General features: G+C 41.7%; 2 protein-coding genes across 4 annotated transcripts in view; one reads left to right on the top strand and one right to left on the bottom strand.

Annotated features, from left to right (window-relative positions):
- Positions 1–45: 45 nt before the first annotated feature.
- Positions 46–7,709, bottom strand: LOC117758258 (galectin-3-like). The gene is made up of 7 exons (XM_034579789.1): positions 7,556–7,709; positions 4,173–4,327; positions 3,093–3,103; positions 2,260–2,859; positions 2,086–2,174; positions 1,736–1,907; positions 46–697 (listed from the first exon to the last, which is right to left on the bottom strand). Exons 3-7 carry the CDS (start codon positions 3,096–3,098, stop codon positions 539–541), a joined length of 1,026 nt encoding a protein of 341 aa, XP_034435680.1. The 5' UTR covers positions 3,099–3,103; positions 4,173–4,327; positions 7,556–7,709; the 3' UTR covers positions 46–538.
- Positions 7,710–12,033: 4,324 nt separating this feature from the next.
- Positions 12,034–18,654, top strand: part of pak7 (p21 protein (Cdc42/Rac)-activated kinase 7) — a 76,445-nt gene continuing 69,824 nt past the window's right edge. For 2 of the 3 annotated variants that reach the window (XM_034580353.1, XM_034580352.1), the window contains exon 1: positions 12,034–12,382. The gene's annotated coding sequence lies outside the window, so the exon portion shown is untranslated. The remainder of the gene's footprint in view (positions 12,383–18,654) is intronic. The other variant, XM_034580354.1, reaches the window with a different exon arrangement.

Below are 18,654 nucleotides of genomic sequence, written 5' to 3' on the forward strand. Positions count from 1 at the left end.
AAGAAGTCTCTTACAAAAAATAAACAATGAAGACGTTGGATTTGATTGTTTATTTCTCAGCCATAATCGAATCCAAGTATAATTACAATAAACAGAACCACAGAAAACTGAACCATTAATAGATCCTGTGGTCTTCAGACAATATTGATACATGTTTTATTTTCTCTTATTAGTGACAATTTAATAATACAAGTGTGCACAATAAATAGCAGGAGCATCTTTATAATGAAAAGCTTTATGTAAACTAAATGGTTAGCGGTGTAACTAATTGTGGCACTTTATAGAATGAGCTCAGCTCTTGTGATTATTAATATTCTTAAAAACACACAGTTATTCAATCTCTAAGCACTATGATATAAAAAGAGAAGGCTTCAGTGTTTCCACATTACAATGTATTAATAGCCTGTGTGTATCTTTGTGTGTGGGCAAATTTCTGTGTCCTATATATGTATTTCTGCTGCATTTACAACGCACTCATACGTCTATCATAGATTTGTGCTAGTACATGTATACATGCACATGAGTTACAGCGTGTTTTCTATGGAAGTGTCTCGATGTTGACGTAGGTGAGGACGACGTCATGCAGGATGTTGATTCTGTCGACCCGGTTCAGCTCTCTGATGCGGTGTCGAAACTCAAACAACGGGATGTTGTTCACCGCCACCCTGAACACCTCCTGAGTGCACAGGATCTTCATCTGGAATGGAGCGGGTCACCACCAATGTAACACTGACCACACACACTGTGCTATCAGACTATCATGCATGCAGTGCTCAAGTTAAATATAAAAAAATACATAAATAAATCACAGGCAGTGACTGTATATCAAGATGGATGAAATGTCTCCACTTCCTCCCACTGTACAAAAATGAACCCAAAATAACTCAGGTTCTGGTGCTGCCATCCTGTGCTGAGAGTGAGAAATGTATTTCACATGTACTTTGGGTTTTTAGTTTGGTCCATGTCCCATCTGTTAACATGGAGGAGGCCAGGCTTATGACATATGCTGCAGCCAGCCACCAGGGGGGAATCAACCAGATTAGGTGTCACTTTTAGGGGCTGTCATGTCGTCCATCTTTTTATTCAGTCTAAGATCACAGCATTTTTTAAGGGGTTCTTATGTTGGAAAAATATTTTACTAGGATAATGATGTAAAGTTAAGGATTTTTTTTCATTATTCGAAAATCCAGTAAAACTTTAACCTTAAAAATTAAGGTAAAACTGCAGTGAAACCCACTGTGGTTGTTACGTTTGTCAGTAAACATGGACATGAGGACTCTCGGACACATCAGCGACAGAAATAGATTCCTCAGATTAGTCACCTCCTGGAGAAGCATAATTGTTATTGATGTTATTGAGCAACGTGAGACCCCCACTGACCTCCAGGAGCCTCCCTGCAGTGCAGCACCTCCCTTATCTAGGACTCGCTTGCACAAATGACTTTCCAACCCTTTCAGTCTTTTCCAAACGTTACCCTGACGTTAACCATGAGAAAGTGACCTCAGTTAAAGGTGACGTGTGGAACTTTGAAACATCAACATCTTTTAAAACTCTCACCACAAACAAATGGTTAAAAAATGATTAGTAGTGTCTGTTAATGGAATGGAATTATATAAGGGTATATTAACAGCAACAGACGCTGATACTTAAAGGTAAATGATAATGATTTTAATGATGTTAGCATGCTACATATAGCATCTGAATCCACTATGAGGTTTCTCTTTCTAAAACTCACCTCAAACGGGCTCCCGGGGGCAAAGGGGAAGGGCCCCTTCAGGTCCCTCTCTTCAGGGCCCCAGCGCTCGCCCAGTTTGTGGTTACGGACAAACACCTGTTTGCCCCCTTCATTGAAGCGAGGGTTGATATGAAAGGCGATGTCATTGCCCCTCAGGAAGTTCACTGTGAACCTGCGGGAGACCAAAGCTTGACTTTCACTGATGCTGTATTTTCTCTGTTGTGTTGAACTCATCTGTTTTTCCCTTGATAATGAGACTTTCATATTTTGAATGTACTCTGATTGAAAAACTGAATATATAAGAATCAGATTGGCACAGGAAGACACTAAGTACATTTAAACATGCTTACATTTTAGCATTAGGTTTCACGTGGCCCAGGATGGTCATCATCATCTTGTCATACACCCCTCGTGCCAGGTTCAAGTTGTATGGAACACTCTGATCAGCACAGAAGGGAGAGAAGGACATAAACCAACCTGACAACCAAGCACCATAGTAGTGAGATGCCTTGCATTTGACTTACTAGAGGTCCAGATGTAGGTGGAAGCCAGTGGAGAGGCATCATAGATGGATTCTGTCCAGGCCACCCTGACTGTCCTGGGTTATAAGGCCAGCCGGGGCGGGCAGGCCACCCAGGTAAATGTTGATGGGCGCTTGGAGCAGGAGCAGGAGCAGGAGCAGGTGCAGGAGCAGGTGCTGTAACTGGGATTAGAGTTGGAGCCGGGGCCAGAGCCGGGGCTGGAGCAGGCAGCTGGGCTTGAATTGGAGCTGGTGGCTGAAAAGGCTGATACTCTGTGCCTGGCCAACAAGGGTAGCAGGGCTGCCCTGAGGCTTGAGCTGGAGCTAGAACTGGAGCTGGCACTATGGCAGTTGGTACTGGAGCTGGTGATACAGCCTGCACTGGGGCAGGAAACAGAACAGGAGCCGGGACGGAGACCTGAGCTGGTTGTGTCGTAGTCCAGCAGGGTGAGTTTGGCTGGCCGGTCCAGCACGGTGTGGCCTGGGCGGGCTGTCCCGGCCACGCAGGGAAACCAGTTCCAGACGGAGGCAGGGTGGGCCAGAGGCTGTTAGTCTGTGGGGCAGAACCATAGGACGGGCAGCTGCCACAGAGAGCGTCAGAATGCTGAGAGGGAGGAGAGGGGGAGGAGGGAGAAGAGAGAGAAGGGTCAGGGGCGAGGATAGAGATACGAGGGAGAGAGAGGGTGGAGAGGATGGAGGACACCAACTTGCAGTTGCAAACATGGCAGTTTGACACAAGCAAAGATGTAAGCACTTATGTTTAGATGGAAAAATGGAGAGAATGACTTGTGTAAGTCTTACCAGTGCAGAGATCTGAGAATTTGATGAGGTACTTACATCCATGCTGCCTGTCAGAACAAGATCAAGTACACATTTAATTATTGCAAACATAGCGCAAACTGTAGAGACAGAAAGAGAAGAAAACTAAAACAGAATTTAGTCATGAAATCATAAAAGAAAAAGAAAATTGCATCTTATGGGACATAACAGCCAATCAAACCAGAGTTGAAATAAATAAAAAAGATTTCAAACAGTAGTATTGAGACTGTATGAAATGGTTTCGTTTCTTTTCTTTCTTTCTTTCTTTCTTTCTTTTCTTTTTTCACTCCAAACACTGAGTTTTTTATAAGCTGTGGGGAGGAGAAAATAGTTCTCCAGGTGACCACCAGGGGACTCTCTAGCTGTTTAAAGATATCATAAAGTGTCAGCAAACAAATGCATCAGTGAATGACTGTCTCCATAGAGACATACATTGTTAACTGCAGCTGATTGGATGCCATGGGACACACTAATGGAATGATGAGAGCAGAACAGTGACTGTGGGTCATATGTGCTGTTAGAGAGGAATGTGCAACAACAATGATTCCTGGGACTCCTCATTCACTTTTACTGGTATAAGGTTATTTCAGTCACTACTGAGACTTTGCGTAAACTATTTAGAAGAAATACAACATATGTCATTATGATAATGGCTTATTTATTATGTGTGTTTACTAAAAAAGAAAAAATAATAGCGTGCAGCTAATGCATGTTAAAGCAAAAGTGTTGATAAGATTTTATAATTACACACATTCTGTATTTAGGAATAATGTTTAAGGCTTATCTTTAACCCTTATTTTTGACCCTATTATCCTTATCATCACCATCATTACTAACAAATGCACAGCAATCAAACCAATTCACGACATATAGCTGTATGCAGATTGTTAATATCTATATATTAGAATAACATTATATCATTATTATTATTACATTAGAATCAGTCCAGGACCAGGTCAAACATCCTTTTCCTGACACCATGAAAACTTTTGGATGTGAGGAGCCTTTTTGGTTGTGATGCATGGAAATAAAATATATATTTTGAAATTAATATAATTTGTATAAGCTGCCGCAGATACAATTAAACCAAGAAGTTACCTTTTTTGTTGTCTCTCGTCTTCAGGTGCACACAGGAGCAGGCTGCAGGCTGTGGTGTGGTTCAGGTGAGTCAGTCGTCCTTTAGCCATGAACAAGGCAACTCTCTTTTATAGCTGCAAACGCTTCTCAGCACTGGGTCCCTCCTCGCTCCATCACTGCACCGTCACAAAGAGATGCCACGCCCTCACTTGTCACAACATTTATGAATGGTCGCCTTTTCCTCCGAAGAGTTATAAAAGTTATGAGGGTTTTTAATCAAATAAAACTGAAGAAAAAGGAAATATATATATATATATATAATATTTGCCATGTATTCACATACTACTATATATACAATAGTGTGTCGTTAAGTCAATTTTATTGTCACAGTGGCAAATAACAGAAATTATCACGGGGTACTTTTAATATATAAACCCAACTTCCCCTCTGTTGTTTAAGTCCATTAAGGGGTTTGGAGTGACTCGAACATTTTGGAAATCTTTTGATTTGAACTTGTTATTTACTTTGGTCTGTGAATTACTTTTTTGTGCTGACTTTGGGACTTTTGGGGTTGGACTTTTTCCTGTAATTTCCTGTTTTACTCTGAAGTTACTTATCTTGTGAGTCTCTTTCTTTTTGCCTTTGTCTGGTTTCCCTTTTTGTTGATTGTCTGCCCTGACGTGTCGTGCTGTATTATTCCTTCATTCCATTGGTATTTCTCTCTCTGCTCCACAGTCTTCTTTGTCTGTTAAGTTCCAGTTCTGGTCACTGATGTTACCTCTCGCTTGGTTTAGTTCTTTGCAACTGAGTTTTGTTGCCTGAGTTTGAGTTTTGGATCCTATGAGTGTAAGCCTGTCTATTGGATTAAATATATCTGGGTTCAGTAAACTCCCACAACTTTTAGCACTGAATGAGTGAGCACTATGTGACAGTGGCAAAGAAACATGTAGAAACACAAAGAAAGCTTGAGCTGAACCAGCTTCTGGCTGGTCGAGAGCGAAGGAGTGAAGAAGAAGTGTTGGTGGTGGGGATGACATTCTCTTTTTTACCCCTGACCAGATCCGCTGACAGCACAATGACCTGTTCTTGTGTTACTGTGGTTCCCTTCACTGTGGAGCGGTCATGAGACAGTGTAACACATATCTGTCTAAGCTTCACATGGTAACACAATTACAGCAAACAGACAATGAAGTCAGGTCTCACTGCTGTTTTTCTGTATGTTCCAATGACTCCTGCTCATTGACGCTGCTCAGTTCATCCGCAGGTTAACTCACTGTCATGGGCTCAGTCAGACTTCATGTGTTATGTTTCTCTATTGTTGAACTCTCTGTCCTCCTCTAACATGTTAAAATACTGATTCAGATAATTTTGACAAGCAGGAGACATGTCAGGGTCAAATTATGAATCTCCAGGGCAACAGGCTCCATAACAAGTAACACATATGTGAATTAACACAACTGCACTGGTTGTCCTCACTGTGTTATTAGATTAGCCATCACCTGAGCTGAAAAATGTCAGAAATTGCAGAAGCGTCTCAGAATGCTGAGACTTAATCCTCAGAGAATTCAGCGCCTGACATTTATGCAGCTGAGTCTCTAAGTTTAAACTCCATCTGGAGACATAGAGGATGAAGAACATCCCTCATATATGTAGAACATATAGACAATATAATTTACTGTAAGTCAATTTAATGAAACTTGCTGTCAAAGCTGACCCTCCCTCAGATAAGTAGCCGCTCAGGGTTACAGGTAATTTCTACCTCCAATACTGCTTTGATTGACAGGATGTGATGGGTTAAAGAACCAGGTATTAAGGTATTTTTTAAGTTAACGTTCATGCAAATAAGCCTGTACAAATTATTATTCACAAATTAGCTTGACACCTTAACAGCGTTTCAATAATAACAGTTTTATAGTGCCTGCTTTAAAGGCACGTTAGAGTGTGGAATATTTTCCTCTTTGGTATTTTCTGTATTCATAAACATACTAGAGTATAGATATCCGACATTTTCAATAGAGTCATGTGGCTAATTGTCATAAAGTTAGAAACCAAAGAAAAGCTGTAAAGAGAGATAGGACACAGGAGAATCAGATATAATTGTGTTCAAATCTGTTGGTCTAAGAACCTGGGATGATTAGATCTTTTACAAGCCGTGACAGAGCAAAGTGTTGTTCTTGTATTATTTTATTTTTTTATTGATAAACTGTAAATTTGCATTGGCCTGTATTACAGCAGTAAATATAAATTTCCAGTATACTCATATAGTGGTGTACGGTATCTACTTGACATTTAGAGCAGCATGACATTTTTGCTGAGAACAAGTTGTGCAACTTAAGCAATATTTTCATAAATACAATTTGATTAATAGTATCATTATAACTCTGGAGGTCTTCTCAGCTCTACAGAGAATTTTAGCATCTTTCAGCTCAATGTTTCGATTGTATTGACCAAAACTTAACTGTTCTATTAACTCTACTCCCATTGAATTATTGGGAGAAGCATAAAAGCCCTGATAAACCCACTGTACCCTACAAATAGCAGAAGTAACAGACCAGCTAGTGAAGATAGTGGAGCATTTAGCTGCTTAAGACTTGGATATGTCTCCCCAGGGCTGGTGGAGACCAAAACAGAGATAAAATAAGACTGAACATTGGCTTTACATTCATCACGTGTCACATGTATCACAGCTCCAACCAAATGGTAAGAATGTGTCTTATCTGCTGGATGTGGAAACTGTTTGCCAACTGTAAAAGATGTGTCATTGCTGGGTTTACGTGTTTCACTGCCCTCAAGTGATCATAAAAAAGACTCTATTACAGTTAGAGCTGACCGTCACTAGAGAAATATGTAATCCTGCTTGAAGGGCACTAGATCAGCTACAAAAACCTTGGACATGTTTCTCAAGGACACATAAGCAGTGGGAACCTTAAACACTGCTGTGGCTCAAACTCAGTTGACTCAAATACTATGTTTCTACCTGCTGCTCTGACGCACTATAGATTCCCCATTGGAGACTTTCAGCTTCACCTTTAATGAGACAGGCATCAATACCTTCATGTCGCGACAGAGCTAATGAACTGAATGTAATACACAGATTTCTCATTTATGCAGAATCTATGGGAAATCGTTTCTCAAGCTTCTTGTGAGGATTGTGGATAATTTCTTTGCTCGGGCTCCCTATTGTCAGAAGAAACGTCTCGCCAAGATACAATCCACAACATTTGGTTCATGCTAATTCACCCAGTTGGCCCATCAGCCTGTCATGTTGAAACTGGCCAAGCTGGTTTCAACCCGATATGTATCATTGAGATAATGTGATAAAGAAAAGTTATGCACGGGCCACAAATAAACCTCAATTTGAATTTGAAAGCAGGGTACGGTGCTTCATTTGAGTGCAGGATTACCATGTGGTCAAGAGAAGGAGTCATGATGTCACTTACAGGACATCTCCTTTTGTAGTTTCAGCCAATGGGAGGGCTGTTGAAAAAAGGGACACGGCCGTGAGGAGCGCTGCTGTTAGGCAGAAGAGAGCGTTCTGGCAGGAGCAGGGTTTTCCAAAGCGACGGTGGTGGCATTAGCCTCTGATAAGCTCTGGGCCTGGTTCCAACACTCGTAAGCTGCAACCTCCTTATCTCCCTTTCTTCACATTTTCCCTCTTTTACCACTTTTTCTTAAATGAAGTGAAAATTGCTGGGTGGTTGAAGTACAAAAGAAACACTCCCTCAGGGTAATCCCCAAATATAGGTGACATTTCTACATGTTTACCTGTAATGAAAGGAGTGGTTTTCTCTGCGATAGTATTTTTAATAACCTGTGGCTGGCAGATCTCACTGAGAGAAGAAAATAAGCTCAAGATGCTTTTGTGCCTTCAAAGAGCGAATAAACACACAAGTGAGAATCAAAGCATGTGTGTGTGTGTGTGTGTGTGTGTGTGTGTGTGTGTGTGTGTGTGTGTGTGTGTGTGTGTGTGTGTGTGTGTGTGTGATGATTTAAAAGAAAATTATTTTGCTGCTGTTGCCATGGGGACAGCAGCATGTTTTAGCGTGTGTGTGTGTGTGTGTGTTAAAATCATCATCACATCTGCACCACTATGAGATCAATTTAATAACCACAAAGGATTACAGTGATGCACTGTAGTAACCTGTGTGCTTCCACAATCCAGCACTAGATGGGGTAAAAATACTCACATGTGGGTTAGAGGGATTTTGTCACTGGAGTGTCCTTTATTCTAGGAAATAAGATTGCATGAGTCTGCAGTTTATGTATGGTCAACAGACATGATATCAGCATATAGCATGACATGACTGAGCCACAAAGCAGCATAGGGATGTGATGCAGCTCTGTAACCAATCACAGTGATACTGCACTGTTAAGCTTTAGTTTAAGGAGCATAAATCAATGCAACAGCAAGTGCTGTATTCCAAATGAGTTAATATTTATCTTATCAGGCATTTTATTTGGCATTGGTCTAATCTTTTTTTCCACTTTTTTGTTCACGCACAGAATGATTTGTTTATATTTTCTGGCATGACGCTGCTATGTTCATTCAGCATTTTTATTTTTATGCATTCTCCATATTTTACATTATTTGTCTTCCTTGAATAATAAATGTTGTTGTTGATTGTCATTCCTGTGACCTACGTGTTTATGCCGGCCTGCAAACCTAATTTCCTTTGGGATAATACTAAAGTCAAAGTTGAAGCTATCGCTCTCCGGTAAGGCTTTTAAGAAATTGCAAACTCTAACAAATTCCAATAATGTGACTAATTGATTCTCAAGAGATATGTTTGTGGTCAAGTGTCCCTCTGAGTGCTTATGCAAGTGTTTCTAGAGCCAGGGTTTCCCAGAAGATGTTTACCATTATTCATCTCTGAGAAAACGTAATGTTTTTGTGCAATGCACACTTAATTGTCTTGTCCTGTACTCTATCTAGCCACTATGTTTAACTCGTTCAATGATTGAACTCCTAAACTAAATCACCAGGCTCCCCTCCCCCGTGAGAAGGATAGATGTGGCTGTCCATGCAGCCCATAATCAACGTGTCTCAGCCTGGAATAGTCCTGAGCTGGAGGGGTGTTCCCACTGCTTATATAGTCTGGGCTCACATTTCCCATGGAGATTTATGGGGGGTGGGGAGGCTGCATGGCAGATGGAGGAGGTGAGGATGGTGTCATCGGAAGAGGACAAATCACCGGAGCAAGGAGAAGATGTAGTAGTGAAGAGGAGTGTGTCAATTTGCAAAATGTACGCCCACTTTTACAAGCATCTACGGTGGTTAGATATGGTTCATAGCACAGATTTAGAGCAGAAATGCCCTTCTGATTTATTCTGTAGGATGTGATGTGCATTAAAGTCCCCACCTGTAGGACCAGCTCGGGAAAAGGGAGAATGGAATCTGTTTCCTTGCAAGTAAATCAACTTATCAGGCTGATGAGCCTGAGGGAAGATGGTAATACAGGTGGTAGCTGCGCCCTCATTGATCCCTATCTTTAACAACACTTAGAGCAAGACCATGGAATGATAATATTTTCTCACCACCTCCTCTGTCATTTTCTCCCTCAGTTAACCAGAGGGGGTTAGGGGTAGGGTTAGAGAAACAGACTCGTGCCCTTGTAGATCCAGTCACTGTAGTCGGGTGAAGAGTCCTATGCAACAAATGGCATATCAGAAACAGAGATGGGACACTAAGGGCTGTGACACTGCAGGAGCTGGAAGAGACTGACCCACTGTGTGTGTGTGTCTCCCTAATGCGCTGGGCCATAGCCATGAGCCTGGCCTCTCTTAAAAAAACACTTGCATATACACCCAAGCCTGAGTAGCAGAGAAATGTCAACATAATACAGTAATGCACTTCAGAAGAGGTCTGGCTCAGTTTTTGTCTGAAGCAACAGCTCAGTGGAGTAGTAAACCTCAGGAGAGAAAATAAAGAAAACTTACATTTGAATATCCATATGCTTTACTGACAAATCTCGACGCCTTGTTCAAGAGCGCCCCCGTGCCAAAATTAAAATCTCTGGTTAAGAGTTGAAAATTCCCAAATGAATGCATGTTTTTTACTGTGTGAGTGTGAAATCCAATCACTACAAATCAGATATGCAAGCAGATACTATTCCAGCATATAAACCTTCCCCCATTAACCTAATTATACTCCTTGTGCAATGACAGGGGGGTTAATAGGGGATCATTTTTGCCATGGGGCCTGTGAGAAGGTCACTCCAGCCCTGTATAGGCTACATATATAAACATATTAATTAAAATCATGATGCAGCCTTGAAAGTATCTGCCCCCACAGTCTTACGCTAAGATTAGGACAGTATATAGGTCTGTTTACTCTTAATCTTAATGTTAGCTTAATCTTAAAGTTAATTATCCGTTGTCTATAGTATATAGCTTGTGCTCTTTATTTAAAGTTTGGCCTGCTTGCACATTTGTCATCTACTTTTAGATAACCTTTTCAACTATTTAGCAACAACCTTTATTTGTACCATAAGTAAAATACCTATAAAACACTTTTCGACATTGTTTGTTACTAACAATTAACTGTTCACTGTACTGTATATCCACTAAAGTCTATCTACAGTATTTCAACCATTTACCCTTTACTTGTATCTCACTGTTTTCATTCATTTCAGTGGCTTTAATCAATTATTCAGATCAATTTCAACCCTTTTTGCTTTAATTTAATCGTTCCGCCTTCTCTACTCGCTTGCTATCTAGTTCGTGTCACAACACCTGTAATTGGGTGCAGGCAACTCAATATGTTTGTTGAATATTTTGTGTAATTGAGTGTGAGAGGTGGGAGCTCAGTGTGTTAGACCTCCTCTCTGCAGGGGGAGGTGTGGATCTACAGTGATGCACCTGGAAGTTGTACAGGTGCTCTACATATCCAGCTAGGTCTAACTACTTCAAATATTTACCTGTAACTTTTAGCTCACTGTTTCAGAATGTATTTGAACTATTCCAGCAATAGGTTTAATCAATGAATTTATTAATTTCAACCATTTCTTCTTTAATTGTTTAACTCTTCTCTGCTCACAAGCTAGCTAGCTAGTTAGCGTTGCAACACCTGTGCTTGCGGCGTCGGTGCAGATAAATATATTTGTTGAATGCAACTACTTAGATATGTAGTATATATATTTGTTTAATGTAACTAGTTTTATATATAGTTTATGTATTTGTTTAATGTAACTAGTAACTAGTCATTAGAATTATAAATTAACAATACTTGAGTACTGTTTCAGTCTATTCTACCCACCACTGATCTACAGGGATGTAGCATGAGGTTGTGGTCCACATATTCAGCTAGGTTTAATTATTTTTATATATTTACCTGTATCATTTAGCTCACCGTTTTAGAAATGTATTTTTAGTTTTAATTCAATTGATTGCCCTCCTCTGCTCACTAGCTAGCTAAGCGTTACAACACCTGTGCTTGGGTGCAGATAACTTAATATATATTTGTTTAAAGGTCCAGTGTGTAAGACTGAGGTGAAAAGGATTTATCGGCAGAATTGAATATAAAATAATCCGAGTGATGTTTTCACAAGTGTGTTTCATCTAAATAGTACAAATTGTTGTTTTCTTAACTCTACAATGGCCCCTTTTTATTTAAATACATTATATTTACATGGGGGGGCCTCTCTACGGAGGCTGCCATGTTTTTAACAGTAGCTCTGACTGGACAATCTAAACACCTTTTGAGTTTTAATGACAACTGAATGTTGCCACAGGTTCATGTTTGGAAGGGGAGGGTGAGGTGAGGGGTATTCAGCTGCAACATAAAACTTCACCACTAGATTCTACTGCTAAAATTCTACACACTGAACCTTTAATGGAACTAGTGTGTGTAATTGAAATGAGTGAAACGTCAGTAGTGTCCAGAGGGTGGAGGTGGGAGCTCAGTAGCCTTCCTCTCTGCAGGTGGAGGTGTGGATCACGGCGTGGATCATGTAGCTGGAGGTTTGTCCCTGCTCCACACAGGTGCTCCACACATCCGCCGCGCTCTCCGCCCTCTCCTCCGCCGAGCGGCCGCGCTCATTCGCTGTCTCCCCCTCCAACAGCCCGGATGTAGCGCGCAGACAGCACCGCACAGTGCTCCACTCAGCGAGGATAACATGGCGCTGGCAGACACATAACGGTGCCCACCATAATAACACTCTTGCACGGGAACAGACCAAAATAAGCGACGGGACATGTGAGCTCCTCGACGACCCCCCCTCCAAAGAGAGCAGGTAGGTGCTGGAGCGTTTTATTCGATGCGTGCGCCTTGACGCCGTGGTTTAGATGAAATGATAAAAAAAAGAAAAGAAATGTGGCTGCTGCTTCTTGCAGGGGGCAAAAGAGCCGCTGTGCATGGAGAAGGCGAAATGCTCGAGTGAGGGGTTTAGTCCGGGTCTGTGTGTGAAACAGCAGCGTCATCCAGGGCAGGTTTGCGGTGCATCCGTGCAGAAATAAATCATCCTTTTCTCGCAGTGCATGTGTTGTCATGGCTGTCAGGCTCTCCGCGCGCCGGCCGCTGTCCTTGGTGTTGAACTGGGTGGGCACATCACACCTATATGCATGCTGCTGGTACATAGTGGAGGCCTGTTTGTGCCCTGCTTTCCCCCCAATGCTGCCACAAGCGAGGAGGGATTGTTGTTTGCCGATGGCTGGAGGGAAATCACTGTAATGCACCCGCAGCCTCATAATGTACAGAGGGGGTCTCGCAGTGCGTGGATGGTGCTCAGTGGTGAGGTGAAGCTGTCATGTTACTCCATCTCTTTATTTGGTCCCTTTCGCATTGTGGCACACCACTCTCTGATGATGACAGTGCAAGACATTGTGTTTGCACTGCCCGTGTGTGAGTGGGTTCAGTGTGTGTGCTCGGCTAATGTAGGCCAGGTAGGGGCAGGAACAGATGGCTTGTTTTCAAGTTCAATGTGGCTCCTGGATTAGAATGTGTAGACGAAAATTAAAAGTGGTGGCTCGGCCCTCTGAGCCCGGGGTTCCCCTCCTAAGCTCATAATCGTCCTTACAGCAACTACGTCTCTATTAATAGGGGTAATAATAACATGTAGCACAAAACCTGTAAAGCTGTCAGGACGGCCATATTTTGTCAAGAACATGGGACATGGACCAGACTGCTCACTGTTGTTAGGCTTAAAGGTGATAGTGGACACAGTCTATAGTACTATTATTATGTTTAGAAGCGATATAAAGGAGACAAGTGACCTTCAGTTGACAGATATCCCAATGCAAATAACTACTGATGAAACAATAAGTCCATTAATGAATGCATTGATCGACAGAAAATTAAGCAGGGGTTTATTCAGATAAACAATTAAAGATATGATGTGTACCAATTCTTCATTAAATGTCCAGACCTGTGTTATATACCTTGTTGACTTGTGTACTAAGCAATGTTTAAACCCAGAGAAATCCCCAATTTAATTCAAGGTAACGGGATGTTTCCCATTGGTCGCCTTTTAATTGCAAAATATATGCTTTAAGAAGGAAAAACCCACTAGTAGCCAGTTAGCCAGTCAACTTTTTTGGTCACTCGTAATGGATCACGATTATTCCTTTGCTGCGTAATGTGACTAAATCTTAAACACATTACCTCATCTGTGAACACTATTTGCGTCAGGTAGATTTTCATCAGCAATGGTGCCCAGCCTGCATCACAACGTCATCAAACTAGGTCTTTTGTTATCGTTCTGATTGAGAGTTTATTTGACAAATATTGGCTGCTTGCCTGTGATAGTATCTCAGTGGCGCCCCCCTTCAGAGGGCGAAAAAAGTGCATGCCCCCAAGCCCACAATGTTTTTTTAGTGAGATAAAGGTCAACACGAGCACATTAGCACTCTCTTGTTTGTTCATTTTTATTTAACTCCATATTTCCCCCTGGTCATCCACGCTCCCCCTTCAGTCACTGTATCCCCCCCAAGGTGGGGACTAACCTCCCAGTTTAAGAACCACTGGAGTATCTGAATATATTTTGGTTTTGGACTGTTTATTGAGGAGATCGTCATGTGATTTAGAAAGGGATGATAGGCATTTTTTTTTTACACATTTTAATGACAAACCATTTATTCATTATGAGCTGGATAATGATTTCTGGGGTTGTTTTTCATCACTTGGCATTTCAATGTCGAATCAATTAAAGTAGCACTTATTTTGATCTTTATGGCCGGACATGCCAAAACCTATGTGATATTTTATCTGCAGATTCATGGATTATGAAAATAATCATTATTCGTAGCCCCACAAACAACTAAAAATGTCAGTAATAAAGGATTTGGTATCTTCATAGAAACAGTTAACACGCAATTAATTTGCGGCATAAAACCGTATTCTGCAAAAAACTATGATGGCTAAACTGGCTCAAGAGTTATGACCTCCCAGCAGGATACTTTTGAGGGACTGGTTAAAAAAGTTATGGTATAAAAATATCCCAGAGGGTAATGCAATGACTTTCAGACGAGTGAGTCCTAAAATCCCCATATTGCATATAAAGCAGCTCTGTGTTTACCCTACCTGCCTGGTAACATCCACATATTTAAGACTCTTCAGTTTTTACCTCCACCATGGAGGTTATGTTTTCATCAGCATTTGTTCATTTGATAGTTAGCAGCATTACACAAAAACCACTGGATCGATCACCATTAAACTGGGTGGAATGATGCAGAATGAGTCAGGGAAGACGCCATTGCAATTTGTTGTGGATACAGTAATTATTTTCACTGTCTTTACCATTGCAAGATTAGCATTATGATGTTTTCACCAATTCCCAGAGAAATAACTCATGAATCCTGATGGAAAATAAAGTCAGGCACATTAGAGGACGGATACCTATGAGTGTGACTGTTGGGCCTGAGTTCTGCGCTCCTATAAGTGCTATCCTAGTTACAAATGTGTCCATGAAACCGAAGCTGAGTTAACCCCGATGATATCATTATTTCCCCCTCAAACTTGACACAGCTCCTCTAGAAGCAAAGTAGCCATTATACAACTGTTTTCACGAGATGATGAGTGGTCTCTGTACCTACTACACTGATCTTCACGTATCGGATTCGCGGAGTGCCTCTGTAGTATCATCGGCGTTTGCCACATCTGCATCCTCTTGTCCAGATCACACGTCAACGTGAGGTCAAAGGTTGGAGATGCTCTCAGAGATTCATAAGGGATGCACGTTGTTTTATATTTGGGAGAAAGTTCGAAGCAGCTGAGTCAATGTTGGGTCCGTGTACGCTTGTGTGCGCACTCTGTAATGTATTCAGTGCCAGCAATGAGCACAACAGCTTTACATAATGATCAAAGCTTGAGGGATGCTGGAGCATGGCTTCAGCCCGCAGTATTAATAATAATAACCTTTGAAGTTATCACAATCCCACAACCTCATTCCCTTCATATTCTGCCTCTCTCTGTCTTTCCGTGTCTCTTTCTCTCTCACACACACATACACCTACACACGCGTGCACAGACCCACTCGACGGTCCTCTTCTGTTTAATGTTTCTGTATATGGGCTGAGCACTTAAAAAGAGGATAGCGATAATGAACACATGACTAACTATTTCCGTCCTGATGGCTCTGCGCTGCACTGCACAGCTCTCAGGGTCTACGAGGATTCGGCCAGCGTTGCTCGCACAAAATCCCAAATTACGTAAGAGTCGGCGGGAGTCATACGTTGAGTAATTTGGCCAGAAGAAGAAAATCGAGCTCTGCCCTGCCATCCAGGCCTTCTCTGTCGGTGCGACTTCCTCAACCTTCAAGACTGACCTCGTGCTACCCGCCAATCTCTCTCTCTCTCTAACAGTGTTTGAAATGCATGGGCAGGAATGTATTCTCTGTAATTGAAGTGTCTGAATCAACCGTATATATTTATATTGGAGCCTCTCGAAAGACTCATTGGTCAACCAAGTGTCTGGCAGTCTTGCGCTGGTGGATCTTGCTAATCAGGGCACGGAGTTAGGGAGCATGAAAGCTAGGTTTAGAAGAGAGGAGAGGAGAAGAAAGGAAAGGAAAGGAAAGGAGGGGGAAGATGGTAGAATAAATGAGACGTGAGAAGAAACAATATGAGAGGAGAGTAGACAAGAGAAAGAGCAGGACAGGGATAGGAGATGGGAGGCAGTTGAGAGGTGAAGGTGGTGGGGATGAAAGAAAAATAGAGAACAGGTAAAGTACAGGGATTTCCAACAAGGTGGTTAAATGGTGGAGTGAAGGATGAAAAAAGAGAAAGCAGTGGAAGAATTCAAGTATCAGAGACGCAGAAACTAACAGAAAGAGTAAATGGGAGGGATGAGATTATAGAAGTAGAGTCTGAATATCTATCTGTGTCTGTGTTGGAGGTCTCACTTTCTCTCAGTCTGTCACTTCTGTTCACTTCAGCTGCAGCTGAGCAGTCTATCTGAATGCCACAGTCATCTTCAGATGTCAGCACTTTTGTCCCAGATTATTGCATTTTGCTGTTTTTGACCTGGGATTTAAAAAAAGCTTCCATTGTGTTTTCTGCATGACTTGGCATGTCAGTATCAAAGTGTGGTGTGTGTGTGTGTGTGTGTGTGTGTGTGTGTGTGTGTGTGTGTGTGTGTGTGTGTGTGTGTGTGTGTGTGTGTGTGTGTGTGTGTGTGTGTGTGTAACTGATTGCTGTCATGTCGTCCATCTTTGTCTACAGTCTGTGGTTATAGTGTAATTTGTAAATCCAAGTTGAGGTTAAATGACAATTACACTTTAAATGTTAAAAGTATTATTATTATTATTATTATTATTATTATTATTATTATTATTATTATTATTATTATTATTATATGATTATTATTATATATAAAGACTCCCCTCTGAGCACTATCATCTGTTGAGCTGCAATACACTCTTACCTTGATATTTACACTATCTATCTATCTATCTATCTATCTATCTATCTATCTATCTATCTATCTATCTTGTTAACTTGGGATGGAATTAGCTTAAATAAATCAAAGTAGATCTGCACAACACCTGGTGTCATCTCACATGCAGCAGCCAAGTCAAAATGCTGTTTTACACTAAATGTTGTGCCAAATGTTGGCCATATTACAGCTGTGTCATGGCTGTCATACACACACCCACCTACACACACACACACACACACAAAGCGTAGACCTAGATACTTGGCAGAATCAGTATTAGAAGAGACACAGTCCACTGCTGTAGCTGACAGACTCTCAGTTTTCTCAGTCTAGCTTGTTTGTGTCTGCGTTCAGTGAGGCTGCTGTACTTCTTTACCAATTCCCCTCTTGTCCAAAGCTGGAGAGGCCTGACTAGTGTGTGTGTGTGTGTGTGTGTGTGTGTGTGTGTGTGTGTGTGTGTGTGTGTGTGTGTGTGTGTGTGTGTGTGTGTGTGTGTGTGTGTGTGTGTGTGTGTGTGTGTGTGTGTGTGTGTGTGTGTGTGTGTGTGTGTGTGTGTGTGTGTGTGCGTGTGTGCGTGTGTGCGTGTGTGTGTGCCATTGGTCATGGGGCTAAGGCATCAGAGGGCACTCATGAAGAGGCCCAGTGAAGCTTGAATATCCAGTGATGCCCTCAAGCTACCAAGTGCTGCATCTGCCTCTACTGCTGCCCAACACAGCACTGGCCCTTGCAGCCCTGTCACCCACCCTCCAGGCTAAGGGTGTTAACGCTATTTCTGTGTGCATGGTGGGTGGCAAATGTGTGTGTTAACACGCCTCAGCCTCCCTGCATGTTGGCCAAAAGGAGCTTCTTACTGTATGGTTCTTTCTACAATAGGTGTGCAGCAAAGGCCAAATCTGTTACAAACCTGTGTGAGTCTGAGCGTTACTGTGTCTGTGTTCGTGTATGTGCTATAGTAAACTGCTGTAGTAACCAGTTGGAGCTTAATTCCAGTTAAATCGCTATTAAAGCGATACCTGTCTAGAATGGGCAGCCACAGAAAGCCAATTGCTGTGTCTGCACCCTTCCCCCAAAGAGTTGAACAGTGAGTGTAGTAAAATATCTGCCTTTTTGTTCAATCTGTAACCTACATAAAGAGATAAAGCTTATTTTAATATAGACTGCACAGACTGCTCTGTTTATTAAAGCAGTGCATGTACTAAGTTTCACCCTTCAGACAAACTGGCAGCAACAAATATAATATTTCAACTCTTGAAAGCAGTTTTTTATCTTACAAAGGGAATTATATTTCAAAATGCTACAGACAACAGAGCCAGCAATAAATTACCAAAAGCCCTGAGATAAGACTGTTCCCCAGGGCAATCCACTACAGTGCCCCGACAAGTCATCTCTGGAGCCAGACTGCAGACTGACCACATATTTGAAATCTAAATGATTACTTTTCCGTCTGAAAACATCAAACCCTTAATAAAATGTTAGGTGAGTTACATAAATCCTGAGCACTCCTGGTGTAGTTATTCTTCTTGCATTTTGATATTAGTTGCATTTCAGAGTGTGGAGCGTGGTTTTCCTTCATGCTTTCACTCATGTATGTGCTTTGTCCTTGTGGTCCACTGTACTTCAGGGCCATGAATGGAC

Source organism: Hippoglossus hippoglossus, chromosome 24 (assembly GCF_009819705.1).
Source record: "Hippoglossus hippoglossus isolate fHipHip1 chromosome 24, fHipHip1.pri, whole genome shotgun sequence".
NCBI lineage: Eukaryota > Metazoa > Chordata > Actinopteri > Pleuronectiformes > Pleuronectidae > Hippoglossus > Hippoglossus hippoglossus.